The 27,898-nt window shown below is 40.5% G+C and overlaps 1 protein-coding gene across 1 annotated transcript; it reads left to right on the forward strand.

The window, feature by feature from the left end:
* On the forward strand, positions 1–27,362 carry ITM2B (integral membrane protein 2B). The gene is given in 8 exon segments (XM_086612069.1): positions 1–247; positions 17,398–17,526; positions 19,637–19,843; positions 21,863–21,973; positions 25,704–25,742; positions 25,744–25,855; positions 27,124–27,177; positions 27,180–27,362. Coding segments are annotated over 8 exon segments (783 nt in total). The 5' UTR covers positions 1–148; the 3' UTR covers positions 27,212–27,362.
* Positions 27,363–27,898: the final 536 nt, after the last annotated feature.

A 27,898-nucleotide genomic window follows, 5' to 3' on the forward strand; every position in this document is an offset into this window, starting at 1 on the left:
CTCCTCCTCCTCCGCCGCCGCCTGACAAGGGGACGGGGGTGGCAGTCGCGGTCAGGCGGCAGCTGGGGGGCGGCAAGGCAGGAGGTGGCCTTCGTAGCTCTGCCGGTCCGGGCTCCTTCTCCTGCGTGGGGGCTGCTGAGGAGCGGCCATGGTGAAGGTGTCGTTCAACTCCGCGTTGGCGCAGAAGGAGGCGGCGAAGAAGGAGGAAGAGAACAGCCAGGTGCTGATCCTGCCGCCGGACGCCAAGGTGAGGGCGGCGGGGGACCGAGCCGCTGCGGCCGGCCCGGCTGCGCGGCGGCTGGTGCTCCGGCTCCGCTCGGCGCCGCGAAGGGAAGCGAAACGCGGTGGGGACGATTTTGTGCTTCATACGCTCTGCTCCCCGGCGATGAACCGCGGGCGGGCCGGCAGGGAAAGCTGCGCAGCGGTGTGCCCCGCCGCCCCTCTCGGCTCACGCTTCTAAAATGGCTGACAGAACGAGCTTTAAAGCTCCGCTTCTCCCTACTTTTGAGATTTTTGTGGTGTGGGTTTTTTTATGTTCTTATTTTTATTTTTTTTTTTTTTTTTTAGCCCGGCAGCTCTTGGACCGCGTCCAGGTCGGTTTTTAAGGCGCTTTCGTTTCCTTTTGCGGCGTCCCGTCGGGACCCGCAGCGAGCTGAGGGGCCGGCCCGGCGAGGGGCCGCCCGCCCCGGCCCACCGGCGGTGAGCGCGGCTGCCCGCTCGGTCCCGCAGCCGGTCCGCAGCCGCTGCGCGCTGTGCGGAGCGAACCTTCGGTGTGTTTGGGTCTGTCGCGGAAATTGGTTTTCCTAAAGGCGGATCGCGTTTGGTTTCCGTAGCGCCTTTAATACCCTCCGGCCGCACGGAGAAGTCCGGCAAGCTGAGAGCTCGCTCGCAAACCTGAAATGCTTCGGGACAGGGAGCGCTTGGCGGCAGGGGTGAAGTTGGGAGTTGGGCCGTGCTTGTTGCCGCAGAGTGTTTGCAGAGCCTGGTAATCGTGTGTCACGGCGAACTTCGCCTTGAAACTTGGGCTGCTTTAAGTAAAGGAACAAAGAGCGGCCTCCCCCAGCCCCAAAACAGCGCCCAGACTCCAGTAGCTTGTCGCCTTCCTTCCGAGCCTCCGAACAGCAACAAAGAACAAAACAGCGGCGGCTTCTAAAGTTTTTGAAGTGCAAAACTGCCCAGAAGATAAAGGTTTTTTGCTTGCAGTTTCTGTGCTCCCATAATCAAACCCAGTTTTTAATTAGGAGTAGCGTAATTTGCTCTGAGCTCTTAGAAAAGAGAATGAAAACTTGAAAAATGGCCAGCTGCGCACAAACAGCACGCCTTGCTGTTTTCATTTGCTTTCACAATCTTTTGTGCATCAGGCCTCTGAATTACCAGGTCGGATCCGCAGAAGAGATAGTGGTTTTTAATTTCCTAAATCTTTGTGATGAAATTCTGCCTGGGAAGACAGTATCTGTTGAATTTTTAGCGTGAAGATATACCCCGCTGTAGGTTTTGCCATGTCTTTGATGGAGTCAGGTTCTTCGCCTGCAGAATCCACTGTCATTTCAAAGCCAAGGGGGACCACAAGATGTTTTCTAGTGATGCCCTCCTGCTGTAGCAGGTGGTGAAATTCCACACTTCTACTGAACATACTGCATTTATAAAACTCGGACCAAAGTATTTAAGTCCTTAGAATCGTATGCCGCAACAAATGAGACAGTATCGTTACTCAAATTTTCTGCAATTACAGGAAATCCCCTAGGTTATCTGTGTGCCTAGTGGTTCCTAGCGGGAGTGCTGTTCTCTAGAAGGTAATGGATTCCCACAGCCCACCTTGAGCTGTGGAGTTCCTTTCCGACCCCAGGTTTGATGATCAGTTTGACACCGAGCACAGAAGCAAGATACAAACTACAAGTTCCAGAAAACACATTTTTCATATGGCCTTGGAATCTCAGATCTGCCCTGGATGATGTTTGTTTTCAGATAGCCCACCAATTTGGGCTTGTCGTTCCTACTGCTAAACAAACAAAATACATCTGGCTAATTGTACACTGGGGAGCAAATTCTCCTGACCCTGTCCAGATACTGACGGAAGCATGTTATTTGACTATGATTTCCTTAACGCAGAGCTGTAAATTCTTGCAGCTGAGGATGAGATACAAGATCTGCCTTAACCTTGCTCGGGTCTTAGTTAGTACTGCTTTCCTTGGCCAGAAATGAGACTTGCAAAGACTTATTAACCAGGTCAAAAGGTGGTCTTGTCTCACAGTAGCTACTTAGAAGTTCTTGCACTGTTATCAGGGGATGAACATGCCTGAACAAGGCTTAAAACAGTCCTAAAATAGCATGCTGGGAGCTGATGCTCTGTACAGATGAGAATTCCAAAAGCAGATGACTACTCTTATGGGACATCAAGCCTTTGACATTCTCCTTGACGTATTTCCATCTTTTCTTAGCAGAACTGCAGACCTATACCTACCGGTGTGCAAAATTCTCTTGAATAAGCTTTTTTTGAGCTTTTGTGTTTCAGAGCATAAACAAAAGCAGACTTGAGTACAGTAGTGTCATCTGTAGCTTTAGTAGAAAAGGCTATGCAATTCGTGCAGGATTAACAATATTGAATCCAATTATGTCATGTAGCTGTAGAGGTATTTGGATCTTCAAGTCTGGGAGTTTATTCTCAGATCTCAGACAAAACAAGGAACTGAAGGCCATTGTAAAACTTGATACCTTTGAGGTGAGCGCAAGACACACTCTTTGAACTTTACCTTCTCTAATACAAATGCATTAGAAACTAATGTTTTCCCGCCCTCCACAGGGAACTTCTACTGCCTATGTAGTTCTTTGGAGGGAAGGGGAAAAATAAACCACGTGTGACGAATGTATTATTCATGTGGCTTCATTGCTGGAAAAATCCTTAGCTTCAAGTGAGGTTTGAAGGCAATACGAGAATGTATATAGAAGAGTCAGTTCTGGTAGACTGAAAAAAGGTCACATCTCCAAAACAGCAAATGTGGAACATTTGTTTTCCCCTCTCAGGTATCTTTACAGATGTTGTTTCTGTAGGACAGTAAGTAGATCTGGATCACAGGTGTGAACATGAAAAATACTACATTTTATGAAGAATGTCCTGAGAGGCATTCTGGACTGAAGTAAATGGAAAAACTTAAGAATGGAAGTGGATCAGCAGAATTGCACATTCAGAATTTTATTAAGAAGAACTTCCAAAGATTGTAGCAAGAGGTATTAGTAAACCAGTTAATGTTAGTGAATAAAGCCAAATACTCTGAAATGTCCAGAAAATAAAAATTCATGGAATGAGCTCTTGGGCTAGTTCTTTGACAGTCTCGTTCTGTTGCTTTTCTGGCACAGTGTCATGAAGACTGCCAGTCTGTCTGCCATTGCAGGATTACTCTCAAGTAGATAATCTTCCTAGGGCTTATTAAAGAGTGTGTGCGGTCAAAATATGCTGATGATGTGGCATAGAAGTACTCTGATCTCACCAAAATTTGCCCAGTAACCTCTGATGCAGATACTAATAGGAAATTAATTGAAGAGAGGGGAGGAAGATGTGAGAAGAGTAGGGGATGTATCACGGGAACAACAGCTTAAAGCTTTTGCAGAAGGCAAGGGTCTTACGCATTGGAGTATCCTACTTAAAAAGGAGTGTAAAAATCAAGAGTGCTAATCCTGTCTCTGCATAAGTCACCTGTCAGTATTACTGTGTGTTGTGAAAGTGGCTCCATACGTACTGTAGGCAATCATTACAACTCTGCTACTGCTGTTGGGAAGATACTTGTATGCCATAATTCCTGGCCAAAATACAGAATACTGTTAGTGAAGGTTCTTAGGCCGCATTTAATTTTCCAGTTTGCTCATTGTTAGTACAATGCGGTATATTATGACCCAGTTTCCCAACAGACGAGCAATAGGTGGTATTTTAACGTTTCTCCCTTCTATAGACCTTTGAAGAGCCAAAGATGGTTCTGAGCATAGTTGAAGTCTTCAGACATTTTGCAAAGTCTGTTCAATAGATTTAAGTCTTCCCCAAAGCTTTTTGGGCCCTCAGAAACTCTGAGGCGGTTGCTCCCTTCTGCCAGGGTAGGTGACAACCTTTTATTTTTATTTTTTTTCCCCTCTTGGGCCGCTCAACTCAGTGCATCTTCACCAGGTACAGCTTTGTGTGCAGAAACTGTGGATTCACATATATGTATCATAGCTGACCTTTGGACAGCTGTATCTGCAGAGAGACTTCAATGTAGAAGTGTAAATGTTAAGAATTTTAAAAGCAGCAGCTGTCTGCATTTATTCCTTATGAGAACATTATTACTCTGCACTCTGAAATTAGTCTTTTGTTTCAGTTTACCTTAATTTTTTCTAAAGCACAGTAAAATACTTTCAACACAGAGTAAGAGAGTCCACCTGGGAAATACTGTTGAGCAACTAATAAGCACTATTTTACCATGTAGAAAACCCCTCAGATTTTGTAATTGGTGTTAGATGTTTCTGAAACAAAGATAGTAGCTTTACAGTTGCTGTACTCTGTGTGTCTGTAAATATATATATATAAAAACACTATATAATGTGTATGTATATGCTATATATGTTAGTATACACTCTAATAAATAGTCATTTGCTTGTTGTTTTGCCATCAGGAAAGCAGGTTTTCCCACTTGATGGGATGTGTCTGTAGATGGGTGTTTTGGGGTGGTTTGTTTTGTTTTTGGTTTCTTTTTTCTTCGAGGAGCTTCCTTATTCCTTTTATAGCCTTCCTCCGGGCAATTTTCTATAGACCTTTCACCACTCACCGTTGGGGAAAGAGCAGTCTTTGTCTTTTCCAGTATTTTCCGTGATGTAACTAGGTCATTAAACCAAACAGCTTCTGCTGTCTGTCAGAGCATTCTGGATTAAGGTATGATTATTTAAAAGAGGATCAGAAGTAAAAAAAAAAAATCCTAGGAAACTGAGCTTTCTCTCCCCTTCTTCTCCCTGACTTGGAGATTTTATTGAAAAGCCACCAAACCTCAGATGAAAACCCTCCAGTTTTAGGCACAAGGGGTACCCAGGATTCTGTTACTTATCTGGCTTTATGGGTACCTGCAAGCATAAATTTGGGGAAACTGAGTTTATGTAAACAAAATTTGTGGCAGGGGTTGTTCATGAGGAACCCTTCCTAATAAGAGAAGCCTTGTGGCTGATGTCATCCCCTGCATCCTTTTACATGGTGGATCTGTGCTACTGGTTAAGCAGTGCAGCTTCCTGAAAATAAGATTGCTGTGGTCTTGAGACTTTGGCTCCTAAAGCTATTCTGTAGACATTGCCAGCAATTGAGAGAACAGTATTAAAAAAACAAAATCATGAAAGTTTGTGGTGCTTCTCTGAAAATTTCTCGCTATTTTGAAGTGTTTTTGTCATCCCCATCCACCCAGTGATGGAAATGAACCTGTGGGACAGAGTTCTGTCAGTGGTCTGTATCTCCCTTCCTTTTCTGTTTCTCATCGCTCTCTAGCCTGAAAAACAAATACAAAGCTTTGGTTTGGAAATACAGCCATTTCCCAGAAGCATAATATTTAATATTTCAAACAGGGTGTGTTCTACCAGACCTTTGTGATAACTACCTCGTCAGTTGTTTGTGTCATTTATGTTTTTGGCTGTGTGAGCAAGAGCTGATGTCCGTACACACATCGTTACAGCTTATATGAATTCAGTGCAGGGATGAGCACAGTGACAGTGCAAGTACTTTACGCAGTTCTAAATGGTTTCTTTTTTCAGATTAATGAATTTATGCTTGGCTGAGGCCCCTTGCCCTAAAAATGTAGTTGGAAAACTTTTTTTTTTCCTTAACGCTGTCTTGTGGCAAAGTCCATAATTAGATGAAGCTTTGTACAGTGCAGTATCTAGAAACATTATCCTGCACTGTAATGTATTGTTATAGTTAATGTCATAAATACTTCTTTTATGTTCACTCCTGTCTTTCTGTGATGCAGTACTCTTTTGTTTCTTTCTGGTAAGCTTCAAGAAACTAGTTTGGATGTTAACATTGCATAGTGGTATGAAAAATACCACTTAAACAGCGGCTGTTGGAACCAAAAGTTGTGCTCAGTGGGAAAAACTAAAGTTAAATTTGTTCATTTCTGAAGATTTGGATCAAGATGAAATGCTGAACTTTCCTGTAAAAAAAAACATTTGAAAGAAAATGTTCTTGGAATCAACAATATTTTCAAGGGAAATGGTTTAGACTTCTTCCATTATAATGAATATTTAATCTAACATATGAATGTTTATTTCAAGAAAAGCTTAATTTCAAAATATGTGTATATATTTTTTTCCTGTAAAGTATTTTAATGAAATGTTTACAGTTGCAAATGTTACTAACAGTTGTGTTTTTATATACTCAAATAAATCAATTTTCTTTGTTATTTGTGTGGTGTTTTCCATTTTTTTTCTCATCAGCAATTTAATAAACTTTGATGCTAATGGTATTTGAGGGGGAGGTTAGAAGAATGGTAAGCTTACTTACCTCCAGTAATGTTTTTGGTTAACTCTTCCGCAGTTGCGATTTTGGAATATTTGTCAGCATTATACTTACTTTTTCTCCAGTAGCTGCTAGCTACAGGCATCAAATAGCTTACATACAAAGAAAATAGTTCTCTCTCTGACGCTCAGGAAGTATCTTCGAAAGCAAATACTGCGTTTTGAAGTCCTGCTCGTTTTAAATGTTCTTTATTCTGTGCTTTCAAAAACATTATGACGTATTTGAAATGTAAGAACTACAGCTGGGATAAGTAACGGTGTGTTCTGTTTGCTATTGTGTAGACTCCTTCCCCTCCCCCCCCATTTATGCTGTGATTGACAAAAGTTAGCGTTAATCTGTTTTTAGTCTCCTGATCCGTATGAATAATACAACATTAATTTTCTTACTATTTATGTACTGCTTTTTATCCTCACTGGAAATTACTTCGAATCTACAGATGAAAAGCATGCTAATTTATAAAACTCAGATATCTGTCCTAATTTTACAGATGTGGTAAACCAAAGGAATGAGATAATTAATAAGGTTGAGCTCTGCAATGAAGTCAGAAATGGTTTTGCAGCAGACATCACGTGGGCTTAGGGTTTGAACCACAACCGACATATAGAGAGACTCCAGCTTCTGTCTGAAGCATCTACAAGCAAGAGGCCTTTGTGCAACAGCCTTACAAAATTTACCATGAAAAAAAGGCAAAGTAATATTTGCCCAACAGTTATTACAGAGGCTGCGGAAAAAATAAGTTGATATTTTGTTTGCTCTTTCCAAATAGTGTCTCTGTGTGTACGTGCAAATATTTTTATAACATTTATATATTATTAAGTATATAATATATATTATTTTTCATATATATGTATGTCTGTATACACACACAAAAATAAAATCCACATGCGTTTTAAGAGTAGAGATCCTTGAATGCAAGTCCTGGGATAATTTGTGGTTGTCGTCCTCCTAGGGTTCAGCCAGCTCCTGCTTTTGACAGTGGCTTTCTGCTGTTTTGAGGGTAGAATGAGGCAGCGGAATGACTGTGGAAAAAGCGTATGCTAGGGAGATCATAACTGAGAGGAGGCAGTGATCTCTGCAGTGTATCTTACATGGTTGCTGAGTCACAAAGGTCTATTTATTTTTTTATTAAAAAAAATACAGTCTGCATAGAAAACCCTTGCATTTACACGTTTGAAAATGCAGTACCCTTTGCGGAATGGGAAACTGAAGAGGACTTTTTGAGGCTGCTGCACAAAAGTGCGGTGAGTCGTCTTGCCCTAACGTTTGCGGTTTTGGGAAGTTGTCCTGCTGCTTGGCGAGGTGTTTGAACACCGGTTAGCATCTGTGCTTCTGCAGGATGTGATGCAGCCAGGTGCTGGGGACTGAAGTGTGTGCTCCGCTTCAGGCTTTGAATAGTCTAATTGCAGTGAAGCCCTTCAGATTGTTACAACAGTTTCTTCTAGGAAGAGGGTGTAATTAAATGTAAGCTTTTCAAGGTCAGCTCTTCTCTGCTCATACTCCAAAGTGCCACAATTAAATGCTATTCTGTACTTGCATGTAGAATGGATTCCACACGGGGAACTCTGCTTGCTGTACAGGTACCACGCATCTGAATTCACTAATCCATATATTAGCAAGGTGTGTTTTTTAGGAGGATAGGGCTGCCATTCAGAGGGACCCCAACAGGCTACAGTAATGGGCTGAACAAAACCTCACGAGTTTCAGAAATAACAAATGCAAAGTCCTGTACCTCACCTCTCCATCAGTACAGGCTGAGGACCACCTGGCTGGGAGCCGATCTGCTTGAGAAAGACCCAGAGCTTCTGCTGGACAGTCAGCTGAGCATGAGTCACTGGCATCGTTGGAGGCTGAGAGCTTTTTGATCAAAAAAAGAGACATGAACAAAGTGGTGCAAGACCAGCAGGGGCCACTATGATGGCCGGAGGCTCGAGCACATGCACTGTGAGGAGCGGCCAAGGGAGTGGGGCTTGTTCAGCCTGGCTGCTGGGGGACTTCGCAGCAGCCCCCTGGCACCTGGGGAAGTAACTGAAAAGGCAGTGGCTACAAATTGAAAAAAGAGAGCTTCTAACTGGGCATAAGCAAAATATTTTTCAGCCTGAGGAGAACTGAATGCTGAGCACATTGCCCAGAGAAGCTTTGAGAAGTGTCAGTCCTTGGAGGTTTTCGAAACCTGGCTGGACAAGAGCCCTGAGCAACACGGACAGGTTTCAGAGTCTACCCTCCTTTTGAGCAAGAGGTTGGACTGGAGACCTCCCGAGTGGTTTCTGTGATGCTAGATTCTACTTTAGAGAGAAATTGAGACACAGTGTTTCTAACTTGCTTGAGATGACATACCATCTGTGGCTGAACTGGGAATAGACTTATTAAATTCTGAGGCTCAGTGGTGCATATGTGCATGCTAATGAGATCTCTTGGGTGAAAGAGCCATCACCGCTTGGGAAAATAGCCTTGAGAGAAATCTAGGTTAAATCCACATAGCATTCCATCATACTGATGTCTGAGATTCAGGCAGTTGTAGGAAAAAAGCAGAGAAATTTCAGACATAGGAAGTGAGCCAGATAAGGAAGAGACAGGAACTGGAACAACCAAGGTCAAAAAGATAATTTAGTATTGATCCATTTAAAGTGGAATAGGAACCTTCTAAGTTCCTGTTTTCAGACATTGATCTAATTCAGGATAAAGTCAAGAGAAATATTGCATTTAAAGCTACAGATTTATTTAGTGTATTTTTTATAAGTTAAGGTAGAACACAAGTCAATTATAGGTCAGAGAATGCAGGTGGGGAAAAGAGTTTATTTTGGCAATGTGTGAAAATGAAGCATTTTTCAAAATTGGACAGTTTAATGAAATGCCTTGTTTGACGTGCTGTAACCATAAAGGGTTCTGAAAGCAAAACATATTCGGAAAAATGTCCCATATAACCTTTTAGGTTTGGGGTTTCCTGCTTTAAAAAAATAAGCATCCCTCAGGCACCTCTTGCCAGGTATCTGTGCAAGCTTTCATCTGTGTGTTTTGATCTATGACTTGCAAACTGTTGCACCAGATTGCTTTTCTTTTCTTAAAATATTTGAGAAAAATAGTTGTGGAATACAGAACAAATTTCCATCATTTTAGTTTATGAAAATATATAGGTAAATTCATAAACATTTATGTATCGTGAAAAAAACTGTCTTCCACCACCTCTTCACCAGCCAAGCTTATGAAAACTTTTTGTGTTGAGTACCATACAGTGGCAATTGTGGATCTCTGTGGGTGTCAGCAGCACAAGGACTTTCAAATTCAGTGTCCAGACATTTAAAGACAGCACATTTTCCAAGTTAGGTAGGTTCTGTTGAAGTTTCATGTTGGGGGGGTGGGATGGAGGGAAGACAGAAGAATCATAAAGCTCCAAGCAAAGGAAATAAAGGATGTGTGGAGCTTTGTTACTTGTCTAGTACAGACCCAGCACTCCGGGATTTTTTTTTTTTTTTTTAATGATTCATTAATCCTCTCTCTGCGTAGTGGTGGTGTTACTTAAGGACTGTAGATGTGTATCACAGCATGGTTGAGGGACCTCTGAAGGTCATCTGGTCCAACTAGATGGCTAGCTAATGGCCATTACCAAGGACTGCATCCAGACAGCTTTTGAGTATCTCCAAGGATGGAAACTCCACAACCTCCCTGTGCCAGTGCTCAGTCACCCTCACAGTAAAAAAAGTACTTCCTGATGTTCAGAAGGAATATACGATGATATTAAGATCCGGTTGTGGTAATTGCTGCACAGAAAAAGAAAGGAGGGCAGCCCTTAACCCTGAGTGTTTACAGTGGAAATGCAGGACCAGAGACGCAGGAGTGTTGGTTGGTCAGGCAGGGTAAAGATAGAGTACTTCTGTGGCCATAGCCCAGCTCCTCTTCCCGAGAGTGTAGCATGCTGATGTGGTGAATGGTTTATCGTGAAGCAGTGATGGAGGGAGGAAATGGAAATAAGGTGTGCCCAGTACTCTGCACGTGGCAGAGACCAGAGAACTCTGCTTTGGGATGGGGAAAGATACGGGCGACATAGACACAGGATAGGAAGGAAATTATAGGAAGACTTGAAACCACTGGTTTTGATGGTGAGAGAAGGAGGTTGGGAGGTCTTGGAACTGGACAGAGAGAAAAGGAAGAGTTTGGGGAATATGGTTCGAAGAAAACAGTAAAATATAGTGTGTGGTTAGTTGTATGGTTGCTGTAGATAGCCTGGGATGAGGATATAGCCAAAAGCTGTGCATGTGAATCACCTGAAGAAAGTCCTTGTCTGGTTAACAAAGGCAGAACTTTCAGGCCATTTAAATAAGTGTGTTTGGGTTTGTTTTGATTTGTTTGTTTGTTTCCACCCCCCCACCCTATATTTTAGACCATGTGAAACTAAAGCTAACAAGAAAAATAACCACCTTTAACAATACTGCTCCCAAATTTAATTAGAGCAGCAGACTAAATAGTTACAGGCTTCTTCCTTCTTTACCCATGCTCTTTAATTGTTGGCTGCTATCAAGTTTTGTAATCTGTCTCAAAAATTGAAGGCAGTGTTTCAGTAAATCAGGATTACTCTCATCAGTTAAGAGATGCAGGATTACTCTTCCAAGACAGCTTATTTTATTGCCCCTTTATCATGTGGCTGTGGGTGAACTGCTGATTCACATCCTTTACATTCACTTTACAATTTTAATTTTCCTTGACTTCCTGCAGAGATACTGAACTGTTCGTGTTCCATCATGTTTCTCTCTAGTTTTATTTCCTGCTCCCCTTTTCTTGGTCAATTTTTCCTTGTTTTTGTTCTCCCTTCACCTCCATCTTTCTCAATACATGCAACTTCCTTCCTACCTACCAGCACTGATTCCCTTTTTAAGATGATATTGAGCTGGCTGCATATATTAATGTTTTTATTCCATGATAGTTATGACGTTTGAACCATGAAATGAGCTGTTTGACAGACACCTCGTTTTTTAATAAAACAGCCATTATTTGGTGAAAGGTAGTATTCAACTAATATAAAAATGTCTTTGGACTTTGAACTTTGGAAATCTCTTGGAATGTATTTTCTTCTCACTGCTGGATTTCTTAGTGCTGTACAACAGATTTTTTATTTATGGTGTTATTTTATAGAACATATACAGATTTTGGAAATACAGGAAGAGGTTAATAGTACCAACTGCCTAATAGATAATTCTGATTAATTAATCTCCTTCGTTATCCAAGCTGTGTGACTACAGCAAGCAACAGCAGAACTAAAGTCTGATTTTCATGCTATTCTTTAGGCAGAGAGCCTTTGGCCAGATGGACAAGTCCCTGTCCATCTTGACAGAAGAGGAACTGGCAGTGCTGCCACAGAAGGGTTGCAGTGTTCAGATATCAACTGCACATAAACAACCATAGCTTGTTTTCAGGCTTCATCATCTGCGTAGAAAGACTACGTCACTCCTGGTGATAAGCGAGAGATCTCTGAAGCATCTATTGTATATAGAGTCTGTTTTTCCAACTAGCAAGTTAAAAGGTCATTGTACTTAAAATTTAAATTTAAGTTTATTAGGAATCATAAAATTTCTGCTTGAGAGGCAGATCAGTATGATGGCCTTCCAGATTCACAGCATCTGCCAAGTGAGGAGTCTTGCAAAAGCCTGCCTTAATTTCCCATCTGCAACAAGTAATAAATAGAATACCAGGCTTGGAGCAGTCTTCAGGCAAGAATACCATGGGAGGAATGCAGAGCTCTTTCTAAATTAAGTTCGTTTTAAATTGACTGTCTTTTGGAAGGATTTTCTACAGATGTCAGATTTATAAGTGAGAGCAGGCGAGCCTGACCACCAGAATTCAGTTTATACAGCCGTTGGTCAGTATTTTATTTCAAGACTCTTTAGCCTCCCTCATTAAAAAGCACTTTTAGGGAGTCATCATTAACTTCTCCCCATTTCACTAATTAACGTCGCAGTTGGTCAATATTTGCCTTTAGGAAGCTCAGTCTGCCCCACTGCATCCTGTCCATCCATGTAAGCTAACTGGCATGCAAAAGGACCTCAGAAGAAAACAGCTTCCAGCCAGTTCTACCCACACCACTTGTAAGCTTTTATGTGTGTGTGTGTATATATATTAGATGTTATTCTCAGATGCGTTATTACAGACCGTTTGTGGATTATTCTGCAGACATTTTTAGTAATATTTGTAATACTCTGCATCTGGTTTCTCTGTGATCAAAGACTGCATGTTGGTTCTGAAAGACATTTCCCTCTCTCAAAGTGATTTTTGTTGCTCTCATACCTTTTTTTAAAATTTGGGCCGTTATCTTTTGCGTAGGTGTACAACGTTCAAACAGTATTCTGGACTCCCCACAGCATATCCATCGTCTCTGGTTTAGGTGGATTCTTTCTTAATTGATTCATATGAATTTTATTTTTTTAATCATATAATTGATACATCCTTAATTTCTGCAATGGAGCAAGGTCTGGTAATCTTTTCACCCATTTTAATATGAACTAGACATGTGCCTTTTAAGTTTTTAGTCTGTTTTACTTTCATAATGGTAAAGCAATTATATTCGACTATGTACAAAAAGTCACAAGGGGAAAATCTAAGTAATCTTGGTAATCCAAGTCTAATTAAATACATTTGTGCCTCAGTATTTCTGAGTTTCTTAGAAGAGTTTTGTAATGTTACCTCAAACATGAATTTGGTGCTTCTGAAATCCAGCATTTATGTAAAGAAAAAAAAAGTAGCATTAAAATTGAGCTGAAAAGAACAGCCAGTAGCTGTTAATAACTGCTGATGTTTGCAGATTTAGAGGTTATTAACTTTTTTCCCTTCAGTCCACTCCAGAACAGATAATGCTAATTGTCGTAAATATGTTCTTGTGAAGACTTCTCTTTCTATAATTGAGAAGTGCTTTGATAAATAGTTTGTGGTATCATTTGGCCGTTTTCAAAGTGTTCCACGGTTCCAGTAACAAGACAGAGTGCAGCTTTACGTTAGCTGCTGTGGCCACTGATGAAGGGATCTTGACTGAAAACAGCAGTCATCTTGTAAATTCTTTGTGAGAAGATGACAGATTTGAACCTTGCCAATCTCAAATAATAAGAGAATTTAACGCTTCTCATTTTCTATCTACAGGAAAATTGTTCCTGCAGAGCTTGAAGCTATTCAGGTTGGGAAGTTCTGAACTGTTTAATTTTAACACTGTAGGATTTAGCGTACAAGTGGTAGAGGGATGCTTCTGTTTCCTGTCTTGTCCATGGGAAGTAGGCTAATCAAATGTTTTCCAATTAGAACAATCAGCTCATCAAGGGAAACAAGCCAGTAGTGGGCTTGCATCCAGTTCCTCTTAAGGCATTTTGCATCAGAGAAGATTACTTCTGTGGCATCACCATAAGGTTGAGGATTCACCAGGGAGTTGGAACTATATGGGGCAGGGATGAAGCAGAAGAGGGGAAAGAAAAGGACCGTAACAGCAAGGATTAATTATTGCTGCTCACAAAAGTAGAGAGGCATATTTTTAGAGGTCAGTCTTCACCTCAAGTGTATGCTGCTTGCTTTTGTCAGATACCTCTGGCAATGGAAAGCTGACCTAGAGAAAAATTAGTCAGCGAGGCTGCAACCTCAGTATGCTTTGGCTTCAGAAGCTGGAGATGCTATCTGGGATCAAAGTGCAGTCATAAGTATGTGGGGAGAGGTGCTAATTCAGCACCGTTCCTCTCGGTGTGGGGATCCGCTTTCACTTAATGCTTTTTCTTTCAGAAGATGACTCACCTGGAAGGAGGGTGAGCATCTGTCGTGCTTTCTTCCCAGTGCGGAGGGTCAGATTTATATAGCGAGGGATGAATTTTTGGGTCAATTCAGCCCAAACTAAGCTGTCATGGCAACAATACAAAAGCTTAGCCATGGGACAGCTACTAGTATGAGTATAATTTAGCTTCAGTAGTTTATTTATAATTCTTTAATTTAAGGTGGTTTTAAACTGCTTGATGGTGTACTTAGTTTTCAGATTCAGAAGAAGAAATCAATTCTGTGTTCTCCTTCAATAGCATAAAATATTTTCAGTGTTACCTAATGCTTGTGGTTCCTCTGTACTGAGATGCAGTGCTTTCATGCACTGTTCTAAGCAAGAGGCTAAGCTGGATTTGAACTCTTGCTCTAAATTTGGTGTGCTGTTTTCAGTAGGCTCTGGACAAATCAATGCAATAGGCAACTACAAACACAAAATATGTTAATATGCCACCATAAGGGATGCCTTCAGAAACAGTTATGATAAAATGTAGCTGCTGATAGGGGATTAAAGAGTTCTATTAAACCTGTCATTTGCATCTGTCATCTCATATAGCACAGCAAAATAATTTTGGGTGGAATATGAGTAAACTTGTCCTTCAGATTCCTCCTAGCGTGGCAAAAGTGTAGAAGTTGCTTTCCTTTTTCTGATAGTTTTTGTGGCCTGTGCGAAATTAATTTGCCATTAATTCCCATTTCTGGGTCGGTGTTCATGCTGTGTATGCCTTCTGTACCATTTCCCAGATGCACATTTTGTAAATCTTTATGAATGTACAAAATGATGGACGAATGGAAGAGGTGGTTATTCCACTAATGAATAATTCTGCTTGGAGTTAAAAAGGTGGAATGGGGAATAAAAGCAGCACTGGGAAAGAATGAAGATACTCTTTATATTCTTCGCTAGGGAATGTTTTCGGCATTGTATCCTGGAGCCAGTTTGCTATCTGTTTTTCAGACATGAACTCGTAACAATTTAAAAGATAGCTATTTTAAAAAGTTTCAATCGGGTGTCCTTTATGCTCTGAAATATCTAGGGAAATAGTTACCTAATGATACGGGGCGACATAAAAATAAAAATCCTTGTTTTACCTGGTTTAGATTTATAATTGAGATGATTTATAGAAGAATCCACAGTGAATCTTAACCTGACCTGAAAGTTAATTAGATTAAGATGGGTGTTATGTCCTGTTCTCAGTCTTTGCAAACAGCCAAGTTAAAAACCACAGTTAGTAATCCTGTAATTCTTTACACTGAATTCCTTAAATAATTAGTAATGTAAAACCTTTAAAAAGTTGTTACTTATCCTTTCATTCTGCTTTTCCAGTCCACGGCAACTGTTTTCTGTTTTTCTAGCCAGCCACTCTCACTTTGCCTTTTAACATATCCCAGAAACGTTGGTTGGAAGGGGCCTCTGGAAGTCATCTAGTCCAGCCTCCCTTTAGAAACAGGACAGTTGCCAAAGCAAGATCAGCCGTGGCTTTGTCTAGTTGAGTGTTGAAAACCTCCAAAGATGGAGATTTCACAACCTGATTTACTGTGGTAGTTTGCAAGGTAACATAAAACAGAATCTGTGGAATATCTTCAGAGGTTGGCTCTTAAGTATTTCTGAATCAGATTTTGGCATTTGTTGCCTGGCAAAGAAGCTGCATTGCCACTTCTGTATGAAAGATAGTTGCAGTGTGCTGTAAGGGTGGGTTTCACAGGCTGTAATTTTGGCTACATATGAATTAGGTACCTAGTTTGTTAACCAAGGAATCTCCCCCTATAATCAGCGTAAAGAAGTCCTCTCCAAAAGCCCTCTGTTTCCTCTCAGGAATGGTTGGAATGAGTCATTCTCAGGAACCGCCTCTTTTTCCCCACCATTTACAGGGAGGGTTCCATTTCCATTTGGTGTCAGACTTGCTTAGATGGCTTTGGCCAGATGAGGGGAATTCCTTCCCCACTGGACCAAGGTAGCATGTGGACTACAACCACAACTTTGGTCAAGTGGGAAATAATCTTAGTTAGCAAATACTGCAAAAAAACCCACATGAGGCAGAACATTGACTGACAACCATAGCTATCAATGCCTTCTCAAGCACTTCCCTCATGCCTTTCCTCCATTTTGGGATTTTTTGTTTATTTTCCATAATGATTTTGCCTTGGTCATCATGCTACCCTATTGTTTTTTTTTGGTTGCAAAGGGGTAATAAATTGCTTTGTATTTATTTGAATTCTCATATTTTCCCAGAATTATCATGGCTTGGAAGAGGGTGACTTAAAGATTTTTTGTTGTTGTAGGATTTTTTTTCTTTTTTTTTTTTGGATGTGAGTTATGCAAACATTTGAGGGAGGAAGGAGCATTGTGATTGGGCTGATAGAGGAAGGATTTTGCAAGCAGCAGTTTATTGCTTAGGATGCCTGTGGGGACTGCATGGTTATGCAAACTAGTGCCCCAGAAGGGAAACATCCTGTCATTCCTTTAGCATAACATGCACAGCAGATAGCAAGGCATGGCCAGCGCTGTCTTAGAGCAGAAAACTTCCTTAACTACAACTTACAAAGCATTGTTTTTTTCATTCCCACTGTTATTATTCTGCCAGCAAAGAGGTGGTAAAGTCTCTTTCTTTCTGATGGAACAACATAGGAAAGGATATGTTTTGCTCTTCTTATTACCTTTGATCTTTTGTTGGTTCTTCAGGTTCAATTAAATTGCATATACCAAGATAAAAAATAATCTGACCTTTCTGAATTGACTTCCTCGCTCTGCTGTTGTTGCATGGAGCTTGCCTGAGAACGGATATTTTTCTGTCTGCCATCTGTAAAGTGGCTCACTGTGTGTTATTAAGTATCTTGGGAGATTTTGTTATATTTTTGTCTTCCTTAAGTCTTCTGATTTAATCAGTGATGGTGGCATTAAAAATGACTGTTAGTACAAGTTTTCCTAAACCTCAACATAAATAGATATGTTTTACACTTTAGCAAATAAAATACATTTCAAAACAACTGTGATAAAGCACGTACAGCTTTTTCTGATGGATGCAATGTTTGTACTTGCTGGGCCTGAAGTATCTACTACCATATGTGTCTTGGGAAGTGTGTTGAAGGTCTCTCTCTCTGATGCATTGCAGGACCCTGAGGATGCTGTGCCTGTTGGGCAGAGGAGGGCTTGGTGCTGGTGCATGTGTTTTGGATTGGCCTTTATGCTGGCGGGTGTGATCCTGGGTGGTGCCTACCTGTACAAATACTTTGCATTCCAGGTAAGTCAAATACATTTTGTTACTGGAGGGCTGCGTTTTTCTCTGTTATGCTTTATGTGCAGAAGAGGAAAGATGAGCAATGAACTAAACCAAATAGCCTTGCTCCTCCCATTTTTATCTTTCTAAAACTTCAGCTTTTCTAAAGGCAACGTGTGTGACCTGCTCTGAAGTTACCTGTCAGCAGAGGAAGGCTGGACTGAAGCTGGCAAATAAAAGGGAGCAACACTTTCAAAAACTTTACTTTGCAGAGAAAGGATTATATTTAAATAGGACTTGGGTGTGGGAACCCCAGTGGTGTCCCAGATTTTCATCTGCTCTCTCCTGTTCCAAAGTGCTGAATACTGGAAGTAGATTAACCCTTGAAAGCACGCAGTGCTGCAAATGCACAGGAAAGGAACTGGTCGTCAAAGCAGTGCCGTGACTCTCCTCCTTTGTAGCCTCCACAGGAATAAGAAATACAGGCCCTGCAGGGAACTTGGGAGAACCACAGTCAACGTGGTTAAACATGCTCTGTCAAGTCTAATCGACGCTGATGATCAGACCTCTGACAAAGTGTATTCTCAGTCTTCAACAAATGGCACTACTGCAGGAGGAGCCCTGTGAAGGCAGTGGTGCCAGCGAAGTTGAACACTTACCTAAAACATGGGAGATCTTAGTTAAATATTGTCTTCCTTGAGGGTGATTGTCACTGGGCAGCACTGGATGTGCTGGGTTGTTGCCCAAGTGGTGTGAGCATACCCCTCCTCCTTCAGAAACTGCACAGGGTCAGAAAGAGAGAGTATGAGCAAAACATGAATCCCTCTAGCCCACTGGTTAGTGCACATAATTAGAAGGTTTCTTGTCCCTGCTACCAGGATTATTTTTTTCCTCATTTTAGTATCTCCTAATGTGGAAGGAAAGTTTTTAAACATGAGAAATTCTAGCTGAACTTGCAGTTTGCAGTCTCTTTGGCTATCACGTTAACCTAATTTACAGGGGAGCAGTAGTATTGCAAACAATGCTTAAACGACATATTGTCTCTTGGTGGATTAACAAGCTGAGAGTAGGTGAAGGCCTGCTGCATTACTAATGTGTATTCCATCCGTGCTTAGCACCACGTTTCTCCACCTTTCACATGCCAGCTAGCTGAAATTGAAAGTGCTGCTTCATTCAGACCTGTGGTACTTGTTCATGAGTCAGATCTGGGTTGGAGGAAACATTCGGGAATTGAGCTAACGCTGCACTGAAGACATGTTTTCAATGTAAAACTTTAAATTGATGGGATGTGTATATGCTTAAGGTGTATGTTTCTAAAACTGTCTGGCCTATAAATTTGGTATATGACGTCCTCTGATTCAAGAGTGTATTTTACACTTCACTTACGTAACCTGCCATATATAAATATATATGTGAGATATATACATATCTGTGACATATATAACTGTGACAGGAGGACACAAATTGGTTGTTTTAGTTTCTTTTTATTACCTTTTTGTCTTTTAAAACTGTTCAAAACAAAAATTTATTTTAGAAACTGACTTTCAAAACTTCAGAAGCCTTGCAAAACTAAGCAATTTCACAGAATAATTGGAGTTGGAAGGTAACTCTTGAAGTCATGTGGTCTGACCTCTGCTGCATGCAGGACCAAATTCAGAGTTAGACTTGGTTTTCAAAAGTGATTTGGATGATCACTTTCAGTGTCTTAAATTGTAATTATTGACTGCAGTGAAATCATTATTAAATTTAAAATTTAAATAATTATTTAATTTAAAAATAATAATAATATGCATGCATATAGGTAGAGGAGCTTCATTTTCTAAAAAAATGTGCAATGTACCACAGATAATGGATGCAAAATAGAAGAGTGTATTTTAAGAACCTGCTTTTGGGATCCTGTTTTTCTTGAGTTTAAGGGAAGGGCTCCTTCTGGGTTCAGTATAATTAAGGTTTTACCCATGGTCCTGTTGTAGATAGCGACTGGCTCCTACTTTACTGTGTGAATCAAATTGAAGGGAAAACACTTCACCTAGTCTGACAGGTTTTTCTTCTCCACAGTGCTTTTAGAATATTAATTTTAAACTTCTAAAAAGGCTACTGATGGTTTTGTTGCTGGGTTGTTTACTGTTTTTAGCAGGGTGGTGTGTATTTCTGTGGAATAAAGTACATCGAAGACGGCTTAAGTTTGCCTGAGCCTGGGGCAGAAGCTCAGAGTGCTCGCTACCACACGATTGAGCAAAATATTCAGATCCTGGAGGAGGAAGATGTTGAGTTTATCAGTGTGCCAGTCCCTGAGTTTGCTGACAGCGACCCTGCTGATATCGTCCATGACTTCCACCGGGTAAGAAATATATCTGAAGAAGTCGAATGCATTTAAAAACTTGAAAAGTGTTCCCTGTCAGTCAACCTGATAAACGTACTTCATAATGATTGTGGTGGGGCAAAGTGGAGGGTGGAGGAGGAGGCAGCAGAAATGTTTTGATCAGCAGCAGGCTGCAGGCATTTACTAACTGGGCATACGAAGTACAGCGTTATACAATCATCATGAAGTAGTATGTAAACCACCATTTGCAAATACGGTTCTGTTTTTAGAAAGGGAAAAATCTTTGAGTTATTTCCTTTCCTTAGTATAAGGAAGTAAAGAGAATATAGTTCTTGCCATGCTAAGTCCACCGAGCCAGAAGTTGACCAACTGCTGTGGGGCCAAGGAAGTTAGGAAAGGGCTGTCAGAGGTTTGATCTCACCTTGCAGGGACTGGTTGCATCTGATGTCACTAGGTATGTTTAAGCACCCCCAGAGGTGCTCTCCTAGCATGGCTCAAAAACCCCAAAGCAGCAGCAGAAAGGGAAGGAGGCAACCAGCTGACCGACGGTGGGAGAGAGCTCATTTTCCAGATGCCGTAGGAAGCCTAGCAGAGGCTAAATTTTCCGTGTGCACCACAGGTTATTGTGATTCCTAAAGGCACTGGAACAGGGTTTTGAAGCACTTTTAGCTGTTTCTTCTTTGTAGAAACAACTCTGGTAGGAATCGTGGTACTAAATTTTTGCTAGGGCAGTTGACAGGCCTACAGCTCTTGGTATTAATGACAGCTGTAAAACAATTAGAAGCCCTTTTTTCTGTAACAGCCTGGTGGAAGCTGTCTGATAGCGATGAAATGTTCTACAGCTGTTTTTCAGGAAGCTAAATTTCTGTGAACATTTGAAGACTTCGCTGAATAGCTTTTTTAAACAAGGCTGAAAAAGAATAGGGAAGTATCTTATTTTTTTATGCAAACTTAAGAGTTTAAAGTTTTCCAGGCAAAGTGAGTGCTATCTATCAAATATTCATAACCAGATTTGGAGGAAAACATTGCTTGCTTGAGCTATGTAATTTAAAAATATTCCTGAATATATTTAGAGAGCTTCTGTTAAGAGTTATAGCAAAGCCTCTAAAGAGGGGGAAAAACAGAAAAAAAAAGCAGCATATAAGAAGTCAATAGGAGCAATATAATATTAGAAATTTACTTTTTGATTTAATGGGTTAAAGGCTTTGCTCTAAAGGTCAGCACAAAGATCATTTGCCATAGGCGTAGCACTTATTCCCATGTAATGAGATTAGTTGCACTGATGATTGCTGTCTTGGTACTATTTTGACCGTTGAGCTCTTGGTGCTCAGTATTTCATATACATCTCCAGCCTTAGAGCTTTCAGCAGCTTGAGATAATGTTGTCTTTAGCAAGAATAGATCCAGTATAACACAGCTCTGAACAGAGCCATAGGATTCATCACGATAATTCCCTGGGGTTTATGTCTCTGTTTTTATCAAATAATGACAAATACTACAATTCATGCACTATAAATGTAATAACTCAGCTATAAATAATCATTAATACTTCCAGTCAGTAGAATTTTTGAAAATAAAACGAATTTTGTTGCATTGTCTGTAACAGTATTTTTTTCCTTCTGTATTGTGTACTTATTGGCAGCTTTTCCCCTTTCAACTATAACAAAATGTAAAAGCATAGAGATTAGAGCAAGGTTTTTGCCCTGTTGTTTCAAAGTGCAGGAACTAGGAATAAATGGTTACTGTAGTGGATTCCCAAACAGCTCAGATACACCTTTCTAATTTCGTTACTGTAGTGCATTTGAGCTACTTACTGCCTGTTGCCTTGCACAAATCCCTGTCGTAGGTTTAAACTCTCATCAAGTCTGCCTTTTATTTCTGCATTACCTACCCTCAAATTGGAGTTTGTTGGACAGACTTTATATTGAACAAAACAATAATTTGAAGAACAACATGAAGCAATAGCAGTTGGCAAAGTCTGTGTGTAAATTTTCTGATGTTCTCATTATTTTGATTAAAATAAATATTTCCTCAACAGAGACTCACTGCCTATCTTGACCTTAGCCTGGATAAGTGCTATGTGATTCCTCTGAACACTTCAGTTGTTATGCCACCAAAAAATTTCCTGGAGCTGCTCATCAACATCAAGGTATGGTTTAAATCATAAGTAATTTGATCTGAAGACAGGGAGAAAGGATAATTTTTTTTTTTTTCCCCAGAACTCTGACATTCACTCAAGGCACATGTGTTAGAACGTTAACTAATCTTTAGACATCCCTGCAAAGACAGTAAAAAGTCTGTAACCTTAGTTAATTATCTACAATCATGAAGGAAATGCTAATTCAGAGGAAGCCAAACAAAGCTGATTTCACTCTTCGATACTACAAATTCATTGACAAATTGTGTAGATGTGGTGTACCTAGACTCTGGACAGTAGTCTGTGTGGTTTTTAATTTATAATCCGTCGTGACCTAAAGTTTCCCTAAAGCATGTATGCACTGGACTAAGATGGTTATCTGAGAGGTTTAAAGTAAGTATTCCAAGAAATCCTTTCAAGAGGACGTTGTTTAAAGCGTAGATCTCTAGGGTTGCCCGCTGCTTTGAAGCAGTCCCATGGCTTGAATGATGTACGTGAGGTGTGTTGCATCTGCGCTGCGTGCTCAGGGAAATTAGATGTGGCACTAAGTGTGATGGACTAGCACTGGATGTGAGTTCACGAGGCTTCCAGCAGCCTTAAGATGGATCTTCCTATTACCAGGGAGGTTTTGTAGGAGTGATCAGGATTTGCACTGTATGATTAGCAAAGCCCATTTAAGCAAGAGGGGTTTTAGTACAGCCAGACTGCTGATTCTGTGAGCACCAGACCTTCAGAACGAGGTTTGGTGTCCTTAAAAATAAGGACACTGGGAAGGACTGAGTTATCACAACGCTGAACAACCAAACATGAGTTTTCAGTATAATATTTTGGCAACTCCTAATCACTTCCCAGCAGGGTCTGATAATTGAACACTGCTGCCTGGCCTGTGGTGCTGGTGCTGGCTGGCTTCTCGCCATCACGGGGACACGCTGTTCTCTTAGTAGTAGTAACTGGGTGAAACGTAATGGCCTGTGAAACTGAGGAGGCCAAAGTAGATAATCTAATGGGATCTCTTACTAATGTAATATGAATCATCTTTCTTTTTTTTTTTTAACTCACATATGTATGCTTTTAGCACAGTTTTAAATAGTATTTACCCTGGTTTTCAGCCTTCCATTTTCTTTACAGAACAGCAGAGCACTTATGGTGAGGAAGAGAGCTGATAAGCTAACTTGTGTCTTAAGATTTGGGGAGAGTATTTTATATTTTATTTTAGTGGGTTTTTGTAACTTAAGAATTGTTAATCTCATCTTTGGGTTTGCATCTTTCAAACAAGGCCTTGAAATTAGGACTCCAGGAAGCATTTTAGCCATTTCTGAGTGGTTTTTGTATATAAATAAATTTCATGTGAAAAATGAGTTCACAAGTAAGTCCTCTGCTGCTTTTTTGCTGCTGTTTTGAGACTGGGTATTTAAACACACTTTCATTTCCTGTACATAAGACGAGGTGGTGTCTGTAAAACTTGGTGACCTCATATTTTTTTACTTTGTGTATCCTGTTTTGTTTCCATTTTTAGTTCACACAAATTCCACTATTAAAATCTATTAATTTCCCATTTTGTCATTAGTACTAAATCAAATATGCTTGGTTTACAAGTAAGAGGATAACCAGGCAACACACATTTAATTCAAAATCTGTGCAAAAGCAAACTATTTGATCGTTGTCCCCAACAGTGAATGCTCTAATTTTAGGAGACATCTGTTTAATTCTCATTGTATTAACAAAAGGCTGTGGACATTTGATGTCTCAGAAAATGGGGCTAAATGTTTTGTAACTGAAATTTGGGAAACTACTCTGCAGATGGACAAAGTGAGTAAATTTCTATTCACTGTCCTGCAGTCACGCTGGTTGCACAAGGGAAAAAAAGTATGAAATTAAAGTGCTCGTTCATTTGAGTGAGCTCTGAATACATGCAGAGGGCATTTTATGAAAATCGAGGTGCTCTGGGCTGTTTGATTTTTTCACAAAAGCCATAATTTTAGCCTAAAGAAGGACATTTCTATATATTGATACAGTTTGCTTGAATATGCAGGCAGTGAAAGGCCTCCTTTCATTGAGAAACAATGCTGAAATCCAGGTATATTTGTTTATCCACCGTGTTCTGTTGTTGAGCCAACTGGCCGATTTTAACCATATGCAATGCACAGGACATCTCAAAGACGATGCTGACAACTTTTGTGCTGGGTCCCAGTGCTCAGTAATTGCTCCTGCAGCAGCTGGGCAGAGGAGATTCCTGCTCTGAGCTCCCTCTCCTCCTGCACCCCATGGGAGGGCCAAGAAAGCCTCAGGTCTAGGGGGGTGGTCTGCGAGGTCCTGCGGTTTGGAGGGCACGGGCCCAGGAGGCATCCTTGCAGGCTGCCTAGGTTGTCAGCGCTGCTGCCCGCCCTGCCAGTGCCCTGCACTGCTGCTTTGCTCTGGGGCTTCCTCAGGCTCTCTCCTGAAATTTAAAACACCAGGGGTTAAGATACAGTAGTTTACAGTGATTTAATTACCAAATAATGAGTGAGATAATTTGGGAATGTGAAGTCTTCCAAGCCGTTATTTAAAGAGAAAAAAACGGGGTTGTTTTCATCATTGTATGTCCTGAAGAAAATTTTCATAATTTAAAGTGAATTTTATACAGTCCTTTCTCTCTTTACTGAAAAGAATAGCATTTAATCAGCATTTTCTCAGCATGTTGCTTGGACTGAAAAGACAGTCTTGTTTTGCAATGGAAATTTCAAGTGGTTTATTGTCAATTCAAAATATAGTGATCTTTCACCACAGAAGCTGAGTTTGTTTCCATAATAAGTGATCATTGTATTTTTAGAAAGCAAGCAACACCTGCTCTACTGCTATAAATTAATATCCCACTAACAAAATGTCTTAAATGAAATAGTAGTTCAAAAAACGTTGATGGTTATTTACCAGTGGCAGTATTAGGAAATTGGCTGATAGCTGACTGTGTGCTTCGTCAGCCATGTACAGTCAGGTATGCACAGAGCTGGATTCCCCAGCATTCCACCTGTGGCAACATAGCGTTGAACGGCCTAGAAAAGGCTTGGGAAGCCTTTGTGTGTCGTCCATGGCTCTTCCTGTTCAGTGTATTGCCTTAAAGTACCTGCTATACCACCATGGCTTTCCAATACTTTTCTGTATAAACAGTTGTGGGAATTGTCTTACTAACTTTTACGGGGCTAGATGGTCGTCTTGTGTTTGGCTTGGGAGTTGTGACCCACACTGTGAATGTGTCCAAGGCTTCCCAAACCCCGTGGACTGCAGCTGGAGTATACCGTAGCTGGTGTGCTTCATCAGCAAGAGTACGTAGAGCATGCTCCATGGAGAAGCACGCCTCTGCCAACTCCTGTTTGGGAGTGGTTCCCACTGAGGTCTCTCGGGCTGTTGTTAATTATTAAATGCAAACTTTGGATTGAGAAGTGCAGGACTGATCCGGACAGTGGGTGCGCCTGAGAGGAAAGATTTCTTCTCTGCTGAAGACTGATGTTACTGTAGCAGGAGAGCGGTGGACGTATGCATCAGTGGAAGTTTTGTGACCTTTTTCAATATAACCGTTATGTATTTCTGTAGCGTAGTGCAGTGCAATGATGTTTGCACATTTAGAATAAAATTCTGCGATAATACTTATTTGGAAAGAACTCCAGATATGTCACAGCCATGTTAAGAAAACGATGCAAAGTGTTTCTTGTGCACTTAGACCACAAAGAGATGGCTTTTGACAGAGCTGTTATGTTTTGTTCAACAGGCTGGAACATACTTGCCTCAGTCCTATTTGATTCACGAAACAGATGATTGTTACTGATCGCATTGAAAACGTGGATCAGCTGGGATTCTTTATTTACCGCCTCTGCCGTGGCAAGGAAACCTATAAACTACAGCGCAAAGAAGCCGTGAAAGGTAAGCGTTCCTCCTGGTGATCTTTTGTGTTGGCAGGAAGTTCAGTGCCGCTTGAGTTCAATAATAGGCTTGATTGTGACTCTTATTAACGCGAGAGTTGCTTATTGCAGTAACCAGCTCTGTGGGTTAAGTACGCCTGATATTTTCTGTGTAGGTATGGAAAATAAGTCGTTTTATTGTGCCAAATAATATTGTGCCAAGGCCCCAGTGAGCTAGGAACTGCTAAAGGCATGTGTACGCATGGGTATGTTTTCTGTGGTTCAGGCTTTCATTGATGCTTCTATTTAACCTTGTTTCTTGACCCACCCCACAAAACCAAAAAACCCTTTAATACAAGAGAAGCTGGAGCCTTGTAGTCCAAGTAGAGAATTGCAGGTTCTTCTTGTCTTGAAAGCCGTCTGTGAATTGGTTCACGTCTTCCTATTTGCATCAGTGAAATGTAAGAGTTGTCTTCACAGGAGAATTCTAGTGCTCAGTACTCCTTCATGGAAAATGTTTGAAAAACATAATTTGGAAGAGTGTTGACAAGCTATTAAATACTGCCTTAAAGATTTACTCAGACTTGCTGCTTTTTTTTTTTTAAACAACAAACAAACAAACTGTATATGATGTGCAAGTGTACACTGAAGGAGTTTAATTGCATTAGTCATGTTGTTGGACCTGACTGCTTGGGAAAACAAGTAAAAGAAATATATTTTATAAAAATAATTTAGAACAATGTTTAAAAATGTAAAGGTCTTGATAGCAAAATCCAATTCAAAATTCAATGTGTTTATCCCGTGGTAATAATGATGAACATAGGTTGGCTGTGAGCATTAGTTTGGCTAAAATTTGGTTAAATTCTGTCTGTTTCTGATTCCAACATGTTGTTTAAATACTACTACTGGTCCACTCTTTTTTTGCCTACAGCAGTTTATTCTTTTGCTGTTCCTTCTCTTATGTCCCCACAAGTGTTTTTACAGATGCGAAGAGAGGGAGTTTGGGAACTCATCTGGGTTAAAACTAGCCAGTGGAGGGTTTTGGCAGGTTGGTTTTAACTAAACCAGTACTGCGATTTGGTTCAGCGCACCTTCAGGATGATACCCTGCTTATTGATTTTCTGTGTGTGAATGTGTGCTTGCGTGTGTTTCTTCTGAGAGGGGGGTGGAGGAGGGGTCGTTCTCATTTCTGGTGACATCTTACTATTGCAAATGTAAAACCTATTACGTCTCTGATGAACCTATCCCCTCTTCTGTTTACTGTCCGTGTTCTCTTACTAATATAAACAGGAACTCAGAAGCGGAAGCCGTCAATTGCCGAAATGATTCGACACTTTGAAAACAGGTTGCTATGGAAACGCTCATCTGTGAACAGTAATGAGGAATATTACTGTTACAGGAGACTTAAAAACTCCAGTATGACCCCACCCTTTGTATTGTGTGCAGTGATTATTTTTAAAATCTCTTTTATGTCAGTAGTGGACAGGGCTTTATGCTGAACACCTTCCATTCTTTTCATTCATGATACATGTAAATCAATATGGTTTAGTTTTTCCTTATTTTCAGGTGTGGTGTTTCTTATATTCAATAGCAATTGTATAAAGACTTAGTTGCTAGTGCATTTCATGTGAGAATACTAGGAAGAAGGGAAAGTCCTTTGCAATATCCACCAGTTTTTAATTAAGTAAACTGAAAAGAATTATTAATGTACAAACCGGACTGCAAGAGCTACTTCTAACTGTAATATTACCTGCTATACTGTTTGTTACAGCATATAGACAAACCCGTATTGACTCTCCCTAACCAAGTGCAATTGTTTTGTTTTTAAAATACTGTCATATTTACCTTTTTAGATTGATTTCTGACTTGATGTTTTAAAATGGCAAGTGTTTGCTGTAACAATCTTTTAGAAAATTAAGAAGTAACTTATGTTACTAACTTGTATATAATCCATGTATGTGCAATGGAAAATAAATCTTATAAACCTGTTTGTCTAAAAGTCTTGTGTTTTCTTTTGCTATTACTGTGGAGGTTTTTTTAGAGTGGACAACAGTTAAAGTTAAAA

The sequence above is a fragment of the Tauraco erythrolophus genome, chromosome 1 (genome assembly GCF_009769465.1).
Source record: "Tauraco erythrolophus isolate bTauEry1 chromosome 1, bTauEry1.pri, whole genome shotgun sequence".
Lineage (NCBI taxonomy): Eukaryota > Metazoa > Chordata > Aves > Musophagiformes > Musophagidae > Tauraco > Tauraco erythrolophus.